Here is a 17,021-nt window from a genome sequence, read left to right as displayed (position 1 = left end):
GTTGCAGCACTATTATATTTCAGGTCTTCTAGTTTTAAATTACAGTATTAATCTCTAATCATTTTTGTTCTGGAAGTTATGACCATTCATTTATTAGCCAGGACTGCCCTTTAAATCCCTTCATTGCGCCATTAAGCTAATTAAATGGCCTTTTTTTACAGGCTCCGGAGTTAGTGCTAACTGTCAGCCATATCTAATCTTGGAGGCATTTATTTTTTGGCTGGTGTCTTGAGTTAAGTTTCTCCTAATTTGGTGTGAGAAACTTTATATATATATATATATATATATATATATATATATATATATATATATATATATATATATATATATATACACACACACACACACAGTGGGGAAAAAAAATATTTAGTCAGTCACCAATTTTGCAAGTTCTACCACTTAAAAAAATGAGAGAGGCCTGTAATTGACATCATAGGTAGACCTCAACTATGAGAGACAAAATGAGAAAAAAATTCTGAAAATCACATTGTCTGATTTTTAAAGAATTTATTTTCAAATAATGGTGGAAAATAAGTATTTGGTCACCTACAGACAAGCAAGATTTCTGGCTCTCACAGACCTGTAACTTCTTTAAGAGGCTTCTCTGTCATCCACTCATTACCTGTATTAATGGCACCTGTTTGAACTCGTTAACAGTATAAAAGACACCTCCCCACAACCTCAAACAGTCACACTCCGAACTCCACTATGGACCAAAGAGCTGTCGAAGGACACCAGAAACAAAATTGTAGACCTGCACCAGGCTGGGAAGACTGAATCTGCAATAGGCAAGCAGCTTGGTGTGAAGAAATGTACTGTGGGAGCAATAATCAGAAAATGGGAGACCTACAAGACCACTGCTAATCTCCCTCGATCAGGGGCTCCACGCAAGATCTCAGCCTGTGGGGTCAAAATGATTACAAGAACGGTGAGCAAAAATCCCAGAACCACACGGGGGGACCTAGTGAATGACCTGCAGAATACTGGGACCAACGTTACAAAGGCAGTAACACACAGTCAGTAACACACTATGCCGCCAGGGACTCAGATCTTGCAGTGCCAGACGTGTTCCCCTGCTTAAGCCAGTACATATCCGGGCGCATCTGAAGTTTGCTAGAGAGCATTTGGATGTTCCGGAAGAGTATTGGGAGAATGTCTTATGGTCAGATGAAACCAAAGTAGAACTGTTTGGTACAAACACAACTTGTTGTGTTTGGAGGAGAGTGAATGCTGAGTTGCATCCAAAGAACAGCATACCAACTGTGAAGCATGGGGGTGGCAACATCATGCTTTGGGGCTGTTTCTCTGCAATGGGACTAGGACGACTGGTACATGAAAGAATGAATGGGGCCATGTATTGTGAGATTTTGAGTGCAAACCTCCTTCCATCAGCAAGGGCATTGACGATGAAACATGGCTGGGTCTTTCAGCATGACAATGATCCCAAGCACACTGCCAGGGCAACAAAGGAGGGACTTCGTAAGAAGCATTTCAAGGTCCTGGAGTGGCCTAGCCAGTCTCCAGATCTCAACCCCATAGAAAACCTTTGGAGGGAGTTGAAAGTCCACATTGCCCGCTGACAGCCCCAAAACATCACTGCTCTAGGGGAGATCTGCATGGAGGAATACCATACCAACAACTGTGTGTGCCAACCTTGTGAAGACTCACAGAAAACGTTTGACCTCTGTCATTGCCAACAAAGAATATATAACAGTATTGAGATTTCTCATTTTTTCTCTCATGGTTGAGGTCTACCTATGATGTCAATTACAGGATTCTCTCATCTTTTTAAGTGGGAGAACTTGCACAATTGGTGACTGACTAAATACTTTTTTTCCCCACTGTATATATATATTTAGTGTGTATGCTAACATTATATAGTATGTGTGTGTGTGTGTGTATATATATATATACACACACACATATACACACATATATATAACACATATATATAATATAGTCTGTGCTGATAATACTGTGATACTGACATAGACTGTGATATTGCAGCTTTGTATTAGTTATACTATTAGCGATGCATTTGATATCCATACATATGCTGTATCCATAACATATTGTCAGAAATATATGAACTGTTCAGCTGTTTGTTCTTAGAGTTTCTATTGTATAATGTGCACTTTATTCATGGGTATCCAAGACCTGGGAGTAAACTCTACTGTATTTTCTTTACATGGTGATTCAGATATTTTTTTTATGGAACAGGATAAACTCCAAAAACATTCTGGAAATGCCTAATAAGCATTTACAGTCCTGTTGTCTTTGGTGTAGTTTCAAGAGAAGATAATAGGGTAGTAGATATAAGGAAGCATGGCTTTATTACCTTTATTAATGCAACTTATTAACTTTGTTAATGCGAACCTAAAAATGATCTGAAGCTTTATATATTTTGAAAACATCATGTTATTGAATTGTACAGCAATGCCCTGTCCTAGTTTCTCCTTATGTCTGTTATATTTGTCCTAATATTTTGAAAAGATCTTAAACAAAAACCCACAATTTAAGATTTGAAATGATTTAAATGAGGGATGTCGTCTATGTTTCACTTAGTCTGTAACAACTGAAAGTATTTCTTTGTTGTATTCTTGTAATTGTATTGCTTGTCCAAAAGAATTTTGAGTGGTAAAAAAGGAAACTTGCACATTTTTGTATTGTTATTGCTATATTTTGATGATGTTCTTGAGATAGTTTTTTAATGATTTGTGAGTATTAGTAAAAACCACAGTCTGTGTTTTGTTTGAGTTTTTGGGGTGTTTAGTTCTGTTGGGTGTGTGTTAGTGCAATCACACAGACCCCTCCTGCAGGTTTCAGTTTAGTTCAGTGATATTTGTATTTCAGATTTTTTACAATCGAATAACAAATCAGAGAAGTGAGAGAAAGTCCTTTTTAAATATTTAGGAACTTGAAGGTTGTTATTAGAGTGCCATGTTGGCTCAATCATAGTAATCTGTATAAGTGAGGGCATTTAGGATGTATATCCTGCTGTTTGGACAACTATCCAGATTTTTCTAATATTTGCTTTTTGTTTTGTTCTGTTAGTTATAATTGACAAATGGCCTAACCTGTACAAAACATATCTGTAATATTACTGATTCTTTAATGTCACAGACTAGAAGGTTTCCCCTGCCCTCCCATTTGTTTACTGCCAGACACTGTCAGTTGCTTACCTGCGCTAAGAACAGGTTCCAAAAAGCTTTTAAACAAATTGGTTGATTCACTAGACTGTTCATAAGTATTTCTACTGGTATTTCTGATTGTTTACTTAAATGTTTTTGTTGTTTTCTTCTTGGCATCTAGCAAAAACTCCAAAACAACACAGTATCAGAACAGACAAATGAATTCAGTTTATTTGCACATGTACAGTATGACGCCCTCACAGTTTACAGTAAACAAGGTTTATGAAGGAAGGGGCTCAGACCACAAACATTCATATTGTAGTATTCTTTGTAAAATCTTAAATGCAATATTCTGACACAACAATACACAGATGCAGCTGGAAAATAGGAAGAAAAAAACTGCTCTGGTATACACATACACTTACACATACATGCACGCACACCTGTTATTTATAGCAGTGCTCTTGTGTGCTGAATGCTCTTCCTCCTCCTCCTCCTCACTTATACCAGATGAAGGAGAATGAGCCGATAATCTTCATGATTCACACTATGATTGAGAACTCGGCTCCGAGACCTCAACTATACCAGCAAGTAAGGTCTTGATGTACACACGTTTATACACCTATCCCCTGTATCATCGAGCCTGCCCTCCTGTTCTTCCCCACGGATGCATCCTTCGCTGTCTCATCCAGTGTTGGGTCTATTACAGCACATTACATTTTGTTTGTTTGGTTGGTTGTTTTTATTTTGTGGTTGTTGTTATTTTCTTGCAAACAGTGTTGGCATGGCTTAATTGTATTGTATGGTCTACACTGCCATGCAAACGTCCCAACAGCTGCTGGTATGATCACTCCATTCTGAATCATTTTGCGATTCACCATTCATTCATCCTAGCAGCCATGTGTTAGGGTTTTTCCAGGGTCACATCGGCCATGGGTTCCAGAGTCACTTAGGTCATTTATCTGGATACAATGAATGGTTGATACATCCGCTCTGCCTTTAAGCTAATGGCAGTGTTGTCAAAGCCAGCTTTATCACCATTGGACATTGATTTTAAAAGTCTGTACAGTCCTACCTACCTGCTCTGTAAAGGTTGATGTCGGGAGCAAATTCACAATCCCTTACTGTGTGCTGGGGTATGTGAGAGCCTGATTTAACCGTGGCCTTTTTTGCTGCATTTTCATTAGTCATGCAAACTCGGGCATTGACAGAGCAGGCCGAGGGGAACAGTAAATAGTGTGCTGTATAGCTATGGCTGCCAGCGCAGCACCTTTCGCACAGCCCATGGAGAACATCCTCCCAACTACTGCTCTTTCTGTATTCTGTCATTACCTTGGAGAATCTACTGTAGCAAGCGGGGTCTCAACCAGCTAGTTTTTTTATTTGTTTGTTTTTGTTTTTTTAGTATTATCGAAATGCATCTGTGTTTGGGGACTGCGTGCTTGGTGTAGTCCCAAGCCATGCTTGTTTTTCTATAGTTTACATTATGAGCCTGTCTTGAGGATCCATCATGCAACTGGCTACTGCTTATTTTTCTTATGGAACCTTGTCACTCCGTGTGTACCTCCCCGTCCTCCTTAGTGTCCTGCAACAGACGTTTTGAATGTTTCACATACAGCGTGTATGCTGTTGACATGCAATACCTCTGCCACTTTTAGAACAAATACATGTATAAAAGTGCTGCCACTGACCTTTCATTGTTGCACTCCTGCATCCTTGTCAACGTAGAGTGTAAGTGTGTGTGTGTGTGTGTGTGTGTGTGTGTGTGTGTGTGTTTGTGGGAGTGTGTGTGTGTGTGTGTGTGTCAGAAACAGAAAACAGGTTATTGTTTGTGTCTACCTTTCTTATTGCATCCACAAAACTACTTTAACAGATGAGGTCTGTGTGCTACAGCACAATTATCATGCATATCATCGCTGTCACACCTTGTATCTCCTAGATATCAACTATACACGAGAAGGAAAAAAAACGTACATTTCTATGGAAGTCAGTATACATTAATTGATTTTTGTAGCATTTCTGTTGATTTAATCATCATGAAATTTACAACTTAAAGAACAGCTTCAAAATATGAAATAAATAATAAATAAATGTATTATGTATTTATTCAAAATAAATACATAATAAATACATTAACTAATGAAGTTATTTATTCATTTTAAAAAAAAAATAGATAAGATTTTTGCATGACCATGATATAAAGTGCTGGTAAGTGCAAGTAAGTCTTAAATAACATTAAAATACATTTAAGTAAACATAAATCACAGTCAAATGTAACTAGTTATAATGTAAATAAATAAGGTAAATAGGCAGAGAGTTTTGGAAATGGTTAAAGTTAATGTTAAAGTTAATGTTCTGACACACAAAATGTAGTATCCTAGTTTAGTAGTGTTAGAAACACAAGTGAATTCAGAAACGTCCTCATTATCAACATGTGTCAGCACTTTGACCGCTGTGTTGCTCAGCAACATAAGCCTCCTGGTAACAAATTACATGAGAAGATATCTTAAATTCACGTCGTCCAGTGGCTCATTTAGTGGCCAACTATCACTTGCATATATGAGTAAAAGTTGTCAGTGATCATTTATATCGTTCCACTGTCGAAACTGTTGCTTAGTAACAGCACTCACAATGCATCTTGGTCCACATTTAAATGATGTAGTGAACTACAATGTTTACTATAAATTACGTTATAGTGCATTGTGGGAGTTTGTAGTGCCCTCATAATCATGTTCAAAGTGCTGCTTTATGTTTCGGACACTCAGAAACAAATGGCCGACATACTCATTTGTGTGCTAAAACATCAATAGGCAGCCATATTGCTCACAGACAGTGTAATGTTTATTTGGATTTATTCAACTTACTGCTCAGTTACATAGCTTTACATGTTTTCTCAGATGACACTATATTTTGTAAACTGTACACAGTACAGTACAGTTTGAGCAGTACTGGATATCTCTTCTTAAGCCCTGTTTGGGCAGGCTTTTACATGGGGAGATTGGGTGATGTAATTATTACTGATGCATCTCATCCCATCTAAATCCAGCATGTCAGACATTTTTACAGACTGTGCCCACCCACGTCAGTGTAAGAAAGATTTCTTACCTTTTACTTTTGATAATGCAAGCTTATAAAACAGCTTGTATTAATCCTATTCAAATTGACAAGTTAGTAAATAGTCCATTGCATCCTAAGGAAATGCGTCTTTTCCTGAAGCATGGAGGCACTCAAGTCCTGTGCACTCTCCATACTGTGTGACTGACTGGATTTAATTTTTTTTTATTAAATTAAATTACCCACACCTCCCCATGTAAACGTAATCCCAGTCTAAATAGGCTTTAGACAGGCTTTTTTTCAAGATACTGGAATGAATTAGGCATGCGTTGATTTCTTTTTCACGTTTTGGTACATTCTACTGTACAAAAAGGTGTAGCATCTTACTGTAAAATCAGATCGGCATCCTACCTCAATTTGACATTATTTCCTATATTTGCTTAACAATCATATTTGCTGAAATTCAATTCACGGCTGTGAAAGGACAAGCCCTCAATAGCTGGGGTCGAAAATGGATCTGTTGGTTATGATCATCCTCATCCTATGGTGTTTCATTTACATCAGAGCAGAGATGGTTGCAGCTTCATGGTAGTGATGCATCTGACTGTTGCTCTTTGTTGCAGATGAGCCCTGAGGACTACAGAGAGAACACGTATGGCTACAGACCTGAAGAACTGGATGTTGATGTAAGTTCACTGTTGTCTGCGTTTGTTGGAATATGGATGCTTATTTTTAATGACTAAGTTGAAACTAATTACACTGTCCATTCACCCTGCAGAAATGAGCAGTTGTATTGTCTATTAGTATCTATTGTGTATTAGTTGTATATATAAACAATATATCATACAGTGTGGTTAGAGTTGATCTCAAATGGTCTGTTGTGCACTTTTATGACATAAAAGGGGAAAAGCCTCAACTTCAGCTTATTGTTTTAGGCTAAGCTAAGCAGGCTATGTGAACAAGGCAAAGTGGTGCGCACCCAGGAGGAGAAGCTTCAGCAACTACACAGAGAGAAGGTACAACAGATGTAAACACATGTAAAGGCTGTTACTCACAGAGTGTAGAAAAGGACATTTTGGATGTCTTTGGGCACAGCCGAGGAAGCAGTTTCACTGGCTCGTATGGGATATTAAAGTTTACAATAAAATATTGTCATCATCTTCACCAGTTGACTTGGATGTACTTTTTTTATCACTCGTTTCTGTATTACAAGAATAAATAATCTTGCCGTGTTGAAAATGTCATATTTTTGATATAATATGATTTAACAGAGTTTCAACAGAATGCCTACACGTACAAGTACTGTTTGAGAATTTTGTTTCCTACCATTGCAGCACACTCTGGAGACAGCCCTGCTGTCAGCAAGTCAGGAGATTGAGATGAGTGCTGATAACCCAGCAGCTGTGCAGAGTGTTATACAGCAGAGAGATGTACTGCAGAGCGGCCTTCTCAGCACCTGCAGAGAGCTGTCCCGTGTGAATGCTGTGAGTGAATTTTCATGGACATGAATGTTATGGCAATAATGGGCTTCTGGTGATTTTGTGGAACTGTTCCTCTTCTTAGGCCGAATAAGCAAAACATACATCTTTAATATAAGAAAACAAAAGTTTTTTTAGTTTTTATTTTTGATAATGACAATAATAATAATACATAGAGTCTATAACATATACATACTCCCACTCACAATTTAAAACTTCTTTTACTTGCCAAGGCATCTTAACTTCCTGTTAGTGATCATGATTGACTACATGATTGACCAAAGACCTCTGCACAGATCTGAAAAGAATGAGTAAAATTGTGCAAGTGAGCACTGCAAGATCATTTGTTCAGACAAGTTATTGGGAGGTGTAGCCACTTTGCCAAGATTTGGAAGAAGCCCCAAACTGTCACCCTCAGCTGAGAGGAAATAGGTTTGGATAGAACAGCCAACAAGGCACAGGCCTGCCATGAAGTGGAAGCTAATGGAAAACCACTGTCCCTGTCACTGTCCATAGTCAGGCGAGTTTTACATCGCCATGGACTTAAAGGCTGCCAAGGGACTGTCCAAGAGAGAAGCCTTCAAGCTCAATTAAATTTTGCAGCTGAACTCGGACAAAGAAAAGGCCGTCTAGAGGAATGTTTTATTTCCAGATGAAAAATAAGTTGTTCGTACAACCTTTATGAAATGCTGAAATCAGGAGCTCTAAAGGTATATGGTATGGAGTGATCTTTTTAATGACAATGGAATGTGCACTTTCCAAGATGTAAAAAAAAAAAAAAACGTTTCTCTCCCAGATCATGCGTCTTATTTTTAACTTCAAATTTGTTCAGTTTTTCTTGCTTGAAAGATGCCCCTGAATGCCCTCTTATCTATTCACCTGCTGGCCAAGTACTTGGCTTCATGTATGTACAAGTGCTTAATTTCTCAGGTTTCTAAGAGAGCACATACTTGTGCGGTGCGGGAAGGGTAGCTGCAGCTGAATGGTTCCCTGGACTGGGAAAAACCTGGAGCAATATGTTTTCTCCATCAGGAACTCTCGCTCATCAGTTGGTTCACTTTAGGTTTATTCTCAGAGCTTGTACCATTTGTTTGAAGCGTTATCAAAAGAAGCACATTGATTATCCATATTGCCATTTATGCAGCAACAATGCAATTGACACAACATTACACATGTTTTGGGGTTGTCATGCAATATCTAAGATGGGGTCCAGGGTAACCTTAGTTATATCGTATGTAACAGGTCTTCATTGTAATGCTTCACCCTCCATGTGTCCTCTAAATGATGACTCTTCATTGCAGCTCACCCTTCCACACCATCTTCATTATTTCTTCCTCTATTTCACACTTGGACTTCCAATACTTTTAAATTGCAATACATGAAAGATCATGTACTAGACTCCAGGGAGCATCAGATAAAAACATTGATATGTGGTCAGATGTTATTGATCATATTGTCTTCTTTTTTAATTATTGTAATGTTTATTTTGCGTTTGGTGCTTATAATACTATGTGCATGTATGCCTTACATGCAACATTATCATCTATTGTCTATACTTCGGTGTCCCACTGCACATCTTACCTTAATAAACGAAAAAAGAATAAGTTGTTTGGCCACAGGTAAGATCATGAGGTATGTTAGGAAGAGTAAAGATGAGATTAGATGTAGATTGCATGAAGTGCATGGAATGATGAAGATGCAGGGCTACTCAAAGTTCTTCATCATAACCTCTAGCCATCAGCTGGACTATTGAAATTTGGAGACAGTTGTCACTTATTGATAGCTATTATTGATGCATAATTTTGACTGTGTTAATTCTATAACCCCTACCCCACCCCCAGCAAAAAAGAAATAATAAATAAATTATTGATAAAATGTGACTTGAGAACCAAATTCTTTTTTTCTATGTTGGGGGCTCAGATTGTTTCAAAGTAATGCACTGCCACTAAAACCCAAGGATTGGTTTGAATCCCGGGTCATGCTGCCTGCCATCAGAAGGCATGAGAAAGCACAGCTGATCTTGTTTTCTCGGTTTGAATAGATGTATATCTCTAACCACATCTCCTCGGTGTGATGCTGGCCGGCACTGGTGTCTCTGATGCATCAGAGCTGGGTACTCGGCGCTATGTTCCGAGCGTGTTGTTTTCCTGGGGACATTGCATCAGTGGCGGTTTGCGGCGGTGGCTGGTTGCGCATGTGTTGGAGGAGGCATGTGTCAGTTCTCACCCTCCCAGTGTCAGGAGCATCACATGGGATAGGGGTAGAGTACTGGAGAGTTGGATGGGTAATTTGCAATCTGGGAGGATAATTGGGTAAAAAAAATCTTTAAAAAGAAGATATTTAAGATGCAATAAACACATAGAAATTAAATCATTGAAAGTCTGATTACCAGAACATTCAAACCTTTGGAAATGTATCTTATGTTAATGCTGTAGATTACACACTGATTATTCAGCTGTGAGTAAGACATACATTCAGTGTGAATGATGTGATCGTTGCAGGAGTTGGATCGGAGCTGGAGAGAGTATGATAAATTGGAGGCTGATGTCACTTTGGCTAAGAGAAACCTGCTGGAACAGTTGGAGGCCCTTGGCAGTCCACAGGTAAAGTGTTGAATTCCTTACATTGTGAATACACACCTTGCACATCTGTGCATGGCTATTTTAAGTTACAAAGTGTGTGTGTTTGTGTTTGTGTTTGTGTGTGTGTGTGTGTGTGTGTGTGTGTGTGTGTGTGTGTGTGTGTGTTTGTTTGTGTGTGTTTGTGTGTGTGTGTCCTTAGACGGAGCCACCCAGTCAGCAGCATGTGCAGATTCAGAAGGAATTGTGGCGAATTCAGGACGTGATGGAAGCACTCAACAAAAACAAGCCAAAGAGGAGCACTGAGCCCAGTGAGAATTCCACTGCCTCTTTTCTCACACAAATGCACACAGCAACATTTGTTTACACCAGTAGGTCTTAGCCCTGGAGTCCCTTGCTAAACAGATTTTTAGTGTTATTCCTGCATCAATACACAGCTAATCAGCATGATTAATTAACAAGTCCTTCCTGAATAACAGTCTGTGTTCTCATGCTGAAAATGTACAGAGCAGGAGGCCTCCTGGAACCATTGGTTTAGGAGTACTGTGTTTATAGCGCTTCATGTAAGCATTTACAAAGCATTGTGTGGTATTTGTAAAGTGTCATCATGCCTGGCATAAACTTGTATGATTACTTGTAAGTAGTTACAGTTCTATGCATAACAGTCCATCTCCGCTTCAGATTCTCCTACCTCCAGAGCGTTTTTTCTTAGACTTTCCTGTTCATCGGTTATGTAAATAGTGCATGACCACCAGGGTCCCTGGTCACTCAGAGTCGTATGAGTGACTTCATTGGCATGCTTTCGGGATTATTTTTAGCATCACCCTGGGGATCATCAATTATTTATGCAACCATAGTTACATCCATGTTGTAATACAACATTACATGCTAGGATACATTCTGAATACTAGGTACCGGAATCGCAAACGTGTTTTAAGAAACAAATTCTTCTTAGATGTGCTTTTTATCTTGTCATGTCAATGTCCTGCTTAAAAAAAAAAGATAAATTCATATTCTTCAAAAATCTTTTTAAGAATGTTCAGATTTTTCTTCTTAACTTCTCACTTAAGAAAGAAAGATTGTAAGAAAAAAAAAAATGTATTCTGCAAAAAATAATTCTTAAATCATTTCTTAACCTCACACTTAGACTTTAAGCGTTCAATATGTATGCCTCTAAAATGATCAGTTGAAATAGTTGAATTACTGAATTAATAGCTAATTTAACAATTATTGGAAATATTGGGAAAAATTTTATTTCGCTTTGTTTATGAATTACAGCAGGAAGTCTATGTCGGAGGTGACTTAAATAGGAAACCAATGATTAGTGTCTTAAGAAAATATTTTTTTTTCTTAGGAAAGCTTTTGTGAATACAGACCCAGGTTCTGGTAAAAAAAAAATGCTGTAGAATAATCACTTCCATCACTAACTGCTAAGGCAGAAGAGAACCCAAAAGCACTTGAATGCTTAAATAATAGGAACATCTGTTTTTCAGAAATTTGCCTTGATCACACAGAATTTTATTTCCACATCCTGATGATTCCAACAGATCACTGAAAAGTGCAGTTATGTTCAGAAGTTTACACACTCTCCTAATGGACATGAAAGCCATGCCAATATGGGACTTTCTTTAGATTTGCTTAAAAAGCGATGTAGTGATGTAACTTGTGGTTGCACACCTTTGCTTGCAGGTTTTCCGGGGGCAAGTCCAATCTCCAGCCTTCAGAAAAGTGAGGTAAGCACTAGATATCAAACTACCAGTTTTTCTTTACCAGTTCTCAACATTTGAAAATGGACCAGAACCAGTCTGATATTGTTGTTTTTTAAAAACTCTTCTTTAAAACATATTAATAAAAATGACTTAATTTATATGTACATTAATGTCATTTGTTCAGATCCCAGTCTTCTGCATAAAGGGTGGGATTACCCTTTGTACTGTCTCAGTTATCAGTAAATCTTTACTTAATATGACCCTATTCAAATCTTTTTATGTTGTTGTTTTTTATTTTTAATATTGAAATTCTCTCAGTATTTAAACAATGCTTAGTTGATAAGCAAACATATATGTGCGAATGCAGTGTGTACTGTCACAAATGTCACAAATGCAATGTGTATATTTTTTATATGCCTAGCGTTACTAGAAACATTAGGCTATGTCACTACTGGCCTGTGACGTTATCAAATGAGTATATACGCAACTTATATTACTACCTACACATATTCTGTGCTATACCAGACTGGATTTATTTTTTAGAATGTTGCCGTGTCTAGTGAGCATACACTATATGTCCAAATGTTTGTGGACACACCTTCTAATGAATGCATTCAGGTCCTTTAAAGTTGCTTTAAAGATAGCTTGTTCTCTATAGAGAAGTATGCCAGAAAAAGTAGTTGGACTATTTGGAGCAGATAAACATTAACCTAATGCCAGCCTCCAGCACTGAGTTGTGGAGCAGTTAAACTGGAGCTGTGTTCTGGTGCTCCATCCAATCCACTTTTGCGGTGAGTTAGGGATGCGGTAGGGTGGTGATCATCCAACATCCTGACTTCACTTATGTTCATTTCTGCATTTCTGCAGTGAATTCTCAGCAAAAACTCTTTTTTAATACCCATGATTTTGGAAGAAATGATCCATGAGCATGTGTCCCAGTACTTCTGTCCTTACAGTGTACATTGCTCAACAAAGCCAAGATTTCCTTTAGTATAAACACACACATTTTGCAATCTCTTGTAAACACGGTACGCCCAGACAGTCGATTAGAAGAGAAGTTGTGATTAGCTGAGCTTCGGTGGAAACTCAGTGTTCTGCCAGCATTCTGGTCAGGGTCCACTACTTGATTTCTCTCCAAACACCGCTACGAGCCAGCAGTCACCCATGGCAATTGAGCTTTCATTTCACCACTCAGTTGGGACTATTTTCAATCTGTAGGAGTCAGACTCCGTGCCCCCACGTCCTCCACTTCCCCAGCTGTATGAGGGTGGAGAGCGCCAGAGCGTGCACCCCTTGCCCTGCACCAGCTCTGTACAGACTCCCACACCTCGCACAACCCCTCACCGGCCTGAGGACCGCAAGGCCGCCCAGCGAAATGGCGCCCATAGTGTAAGAGGCTGCTGAAACCTTCCCACCTCACCATCTGTACATCCCCTGAGTTTTCCTGTTTTACTTTGAATTATGTTGACATCCATCTTTGCTCGTAGTCAACATTGTTAGTAATGTAACAATACAAGGCATGTTGAGCTGAAAATGAAATCAGTGTATCTGTTCAATGGTAGTTAATAGTAGTTTTTAGAGTTTTTTTTTTTTTTTTTTTTGTCTTTCCCCTCACGCCACATCACATTCGATATTGTTTGATGTTATTTCAATGTCTTACATTATAAAGCAGTTTTTGTCTAGTTTTTCTGTACGGTTAAGAAACTAAATACATCCTTGCTATACAGTTTTGAAGTCTCTAATAATGATTAGTACCCTGAATTGAAAATGAACTCAACTAAAGCAGATGCTGCAAGGGAAGCTACAGCGACAGCCAAGTTGCCTTGTACCAGCCATGTGCTTTTTCCAGTCAACTGTCATTAGTTTGAGTCTCTATCTGTAGCCCTACTGAGTACTGAGCGTTTAACCAAGAGTAATGTACGAACACACGTTAAGTTTGTACAGCAGGACCATGCATTTGCAGAGCGTTGACTGTTGTTGTTGGCATTTGCCTTTGCATACTTGCGTTGATTATGGTTACATCAATAAAAAATACAATTATGAATTTTGTTTAATTTTTCCCCAGTCAGCATCACTGATGTATGTTTCTGTATGCAACTCAGTCTAATTTCAATATGTTTACATTCATATTTTTCTTTATCTTGGCATCTTCATGTCATGGTATTCTCATGTCATACATTCCAACCATAATCCTAGCAAATCTCTATTTTTTAAATATGAGAGTGTGTGTGAGCCTGTGTTAATATAAGAGTGTGTGTTTTTGTTTGAGTTTATGTGTGTATTTCTGTCAGTCTGTTGACCAAGGTATTTTAAATGTGCAATCCCTCCTCCAGGGCCCAGACTACAGACTGTATAAGAGTGAGCCAGAGCTGACCACAGTGGCTGAAGTAGATGAGAGCAATGGAGAGGAGAAGTCTGAACAATCTACTGAAAAAGAGCCTTCTAGTACTAAAGGTACTTATACATCTCTGCACCAGACTACAGTGAGAAACCAGTTTGAACTTTACTAATGCTCATATTTCATTCTTACTTTAAGGCATGCCCTACCCTGTTGGTGTAGTGAGCCCCAGGACAAAATCTCAAATGCCAGAATCCTCCACTATTGCCTCTTATGTGACACTGAGGAAGAACAAGAAGCCAGATCCAAGAACAGTAGGTTCCTTTTCATTTAAATGTGATTAGAGCTGCACCTAACGTTTTTTTTTTTATTAACTAATCTTACTATTCTTTTTTTGTTTTTTTCAACTAGCAGATTAATCTAACTATACTATATAACTAACTACATTTTTAAATTATGCTAATTTGTGTTAGAGTGTGTTAGGAATTAAAATAATTTCTCCAGTATCATGATAAAAATCTTTAATATTTAAATATTTTCTTTAATCGTCTTTTTAACATTTATCAATCTAACAAAATAAATAAAACAATTTAAAATTCAAGTCACTTCCCGTAGGAACAGAGCAAGTTTATAAATTTTTTTGACAGTATTTCTTGAATATTTTGAGTCATGCTGTTTTTGTTTTGGTTTTTTGTTTTTTACTAAAACTAGTACATTCTTAAAGATTTCTCAAAGTAAAATGAGTGCTAATGTTGTTCCTAACATTACATCCTAACAAAATAACTTATAGAAGTGCAGAAATCAAATCATTTAGCTTACAAACTGTACATGGCTCTTTATGTGTCTCATAGATATGTATGTATGTATGTGTGTGTGTGTGTGTATATATATATATATACACATATATATATATATATATACAGTGAGTCCAAGAAGTATTTGATCCCTTGCTGATTTTCTTCGTTGGCCCACTAATAAAGACATGATCATTCTATACTTTTAATGGTAGATGTATTCTTACATGGAGAGACAGAATATTAAAAAGAAAATCCAGAAAATAAATCTAAGGAATATATATTAATTGATTTGTATTTCATGGAGTGAAATAAGTATTTGATCCCTTAGTATTCATTAGCAGTTCTGGCTTTTACAGACCAGTTAGACACTCCCAATCAACTTGTTACCTGACCTGAAGCCACCTGTTCTCACTAATCACTTGTGTGAAAAACACCTGTCCACAGAATCAGACAGATCACACAGATTTCAAGTCTCCAACATGGGTAAAACCAAAGAGCTGTCACAGGACCTCAGAGTCAGAATTGTTGACCTTCACAAAGCTGGAATGGGCTACAAAAAGATTAGTAAGGTGTTGGATGTGAAAGTAACAACTATTGGTGCAATTATCAGAAAGTTTAAAGAGTATAACATGACAATCAACAGACCTCGGCCCGGTGCTCCAAAGAAGATTTCGCCTCGTGGGGTGGCAATGATGCTGAGAACAGTCAGAAATCGTCCTGCAACCACTCGGCAGGAGTTAGCAAATGACCTGAAGGCAGCTGGGACCACAGTTTGCAAGGAAACAATTGGCAACACTTTGCGCAACAATGGATTCACATCCTGCAGTGCCCGAAAGGTACCCCTGCTGAAGAGAGCACATGTGGAGGCGCGCCTCAAGTATGCCAATGATCATTTGAAAGATGAACCAAGTTATTGGGAGAAGGTTTTGTGGTCAGACGAGACCAAAATTGAACTTTTTGGCCTCAACTCCACCCGCCATGTGTGGAGGAAGAAAAATGCTGCCTATGACCCCAAGAACACTGTGCCCACCGTCAAGCATGGAGGTGGAAGCATAATGTTTTGGGGGTGTTTCTCTGCCAAGGGTACAGGGCTACTTCACCGCATCACTGGGAAGATGGATGGAGCCATGTACCGCACAATCCTGAGGGACAACCTCCTCCCCTCTGCCAGGGATCTGAAAATGGGCCGTGGTTGGGTCTTCCAACATGATAACGACCCTAAACATACAGCAAAGGCAACAAAGGATTGGCTCAAGAAAAATCACATTAAGGTCATGGAGTGGCCCAGCCAGTCGCCAGACCTCAATCCGATCGAAAATCTATGGAGGGAGCTGAAGGTCAGAGTTGCCAAGCGACAGCCCACCAACCTTCATGATTTAGAGAGGATCTGCAAAGAAGAGTGGGCCAAAATTCCCCCTGGTGTGTGTGCTAAACTTGTGGTTAACTACAACAAACGTCTCACCGCTGTGCTTGCAAACAAAGGCTTTGCCACTAAGTATTGAGTGTGTTTGGCAAGAGGGATCAAATACTTATTTTCCTCATTGAAATACAAATTAATTAAAATATATTCTTTAAAATTATATTCTGGATTTTTGTCTTGATATTCTGTCTCTCCATGTTAGAATATATCTACCATTAAAAGTGCAGAAGGATAGTGTCTTTATTAGTGGGCAAACAAAGAAAATCAGCAAGGGATCAAATACTTCTTGGACTCACTGTATATATATATATATATATATATATATATATATATATATATATGTATATGTGTCTTTATGTGTCTCATAGATATGTATGTGTGTGTGTGTGTGTGTGTGTATATATATATATATATATATATATATATATATATATATATATGTATATATATGTATGTATTACACGTAGCCTACACATCTCACGGACAAGAAAGCGGACAATTTGTGGACAACATAT

The 17,021-nt window shown here is 38.2% G+C and overlaps 1 protein-coding gene across 17 annotated transcripts in view; it reads left to right on the top strand.

Annotated features, from left to right (window-relative positions):
* The window catches only part of plekha5 (pleckstrin homology domain containing, family A member 5), a 157,946-nt gene that overhangs the window by 129,121 nt on the left and 11,804 nt on the right, over positions 1-17,021 (top strand). For 6 of the 17 annotated variants that reach the window (XM_072672805.1, XM_072672792.1, XM_072672796.1 and 3 more), the window contains 9 exons: positions 6,809-6,871; positions 7,121-7,201; positions 7,520-7,669; positions 10,165-10,266; positions 10,445-10,553; positions 11,932-11,975; positions 13,170-13,340; positions 14,285-14,405; positions 14,488-14,603. In XM_072672805.1, coding sequence (XP_072528906.1) covers positions 6,809-6,871; positions 7,121-7,201; positions 7,520-7,669; positions 10,165-10,266; positions 10,445-10,553; positions 11,932-11,975; positions 13,170-13,340; positions 14,285-14,405; positions 14,488-14,603 — 957 coding nt within the window. Of the gene's footprint in view, positions 1-3,641; positions 3,723-6,808; positions 6,872-7,120; positions 7,202-7,519; positions 7,670-10,164; positions 10,267-10,444; positions 10,554-11,931; positions 11,976-13,169; positions 13,341-14,284; positions 14,406-14,487; positions 14,604-17,021 lie in introns of all 17 variants that reach the window. The other 11 variants (XM_072672803.1, XM_072672790.1, XM_072672799.1 and 8 more) reach the window with 3 other exon arrangements.

The sequence above is a fragment of the Salminus brasiliensis genome, chromosome 2 (assembly GCF_030463535.1).
Source record: "Salminus brasiliensis chromosome 2, fSalBra1.hap2, whole genome shotgun sequence".
Classification (NCBI taxonomy): Eukaryota; Metazoa; Chordata; class Actinopteri; order Characiformes; family Bryconidae; genus Salminus; species Salminus brasiliensis.
The sequence above is the reverse complement of the archived record's forward strand: the minus strand, read 5'-3'. Positions and strand labels throughout refer to the sequence as shown.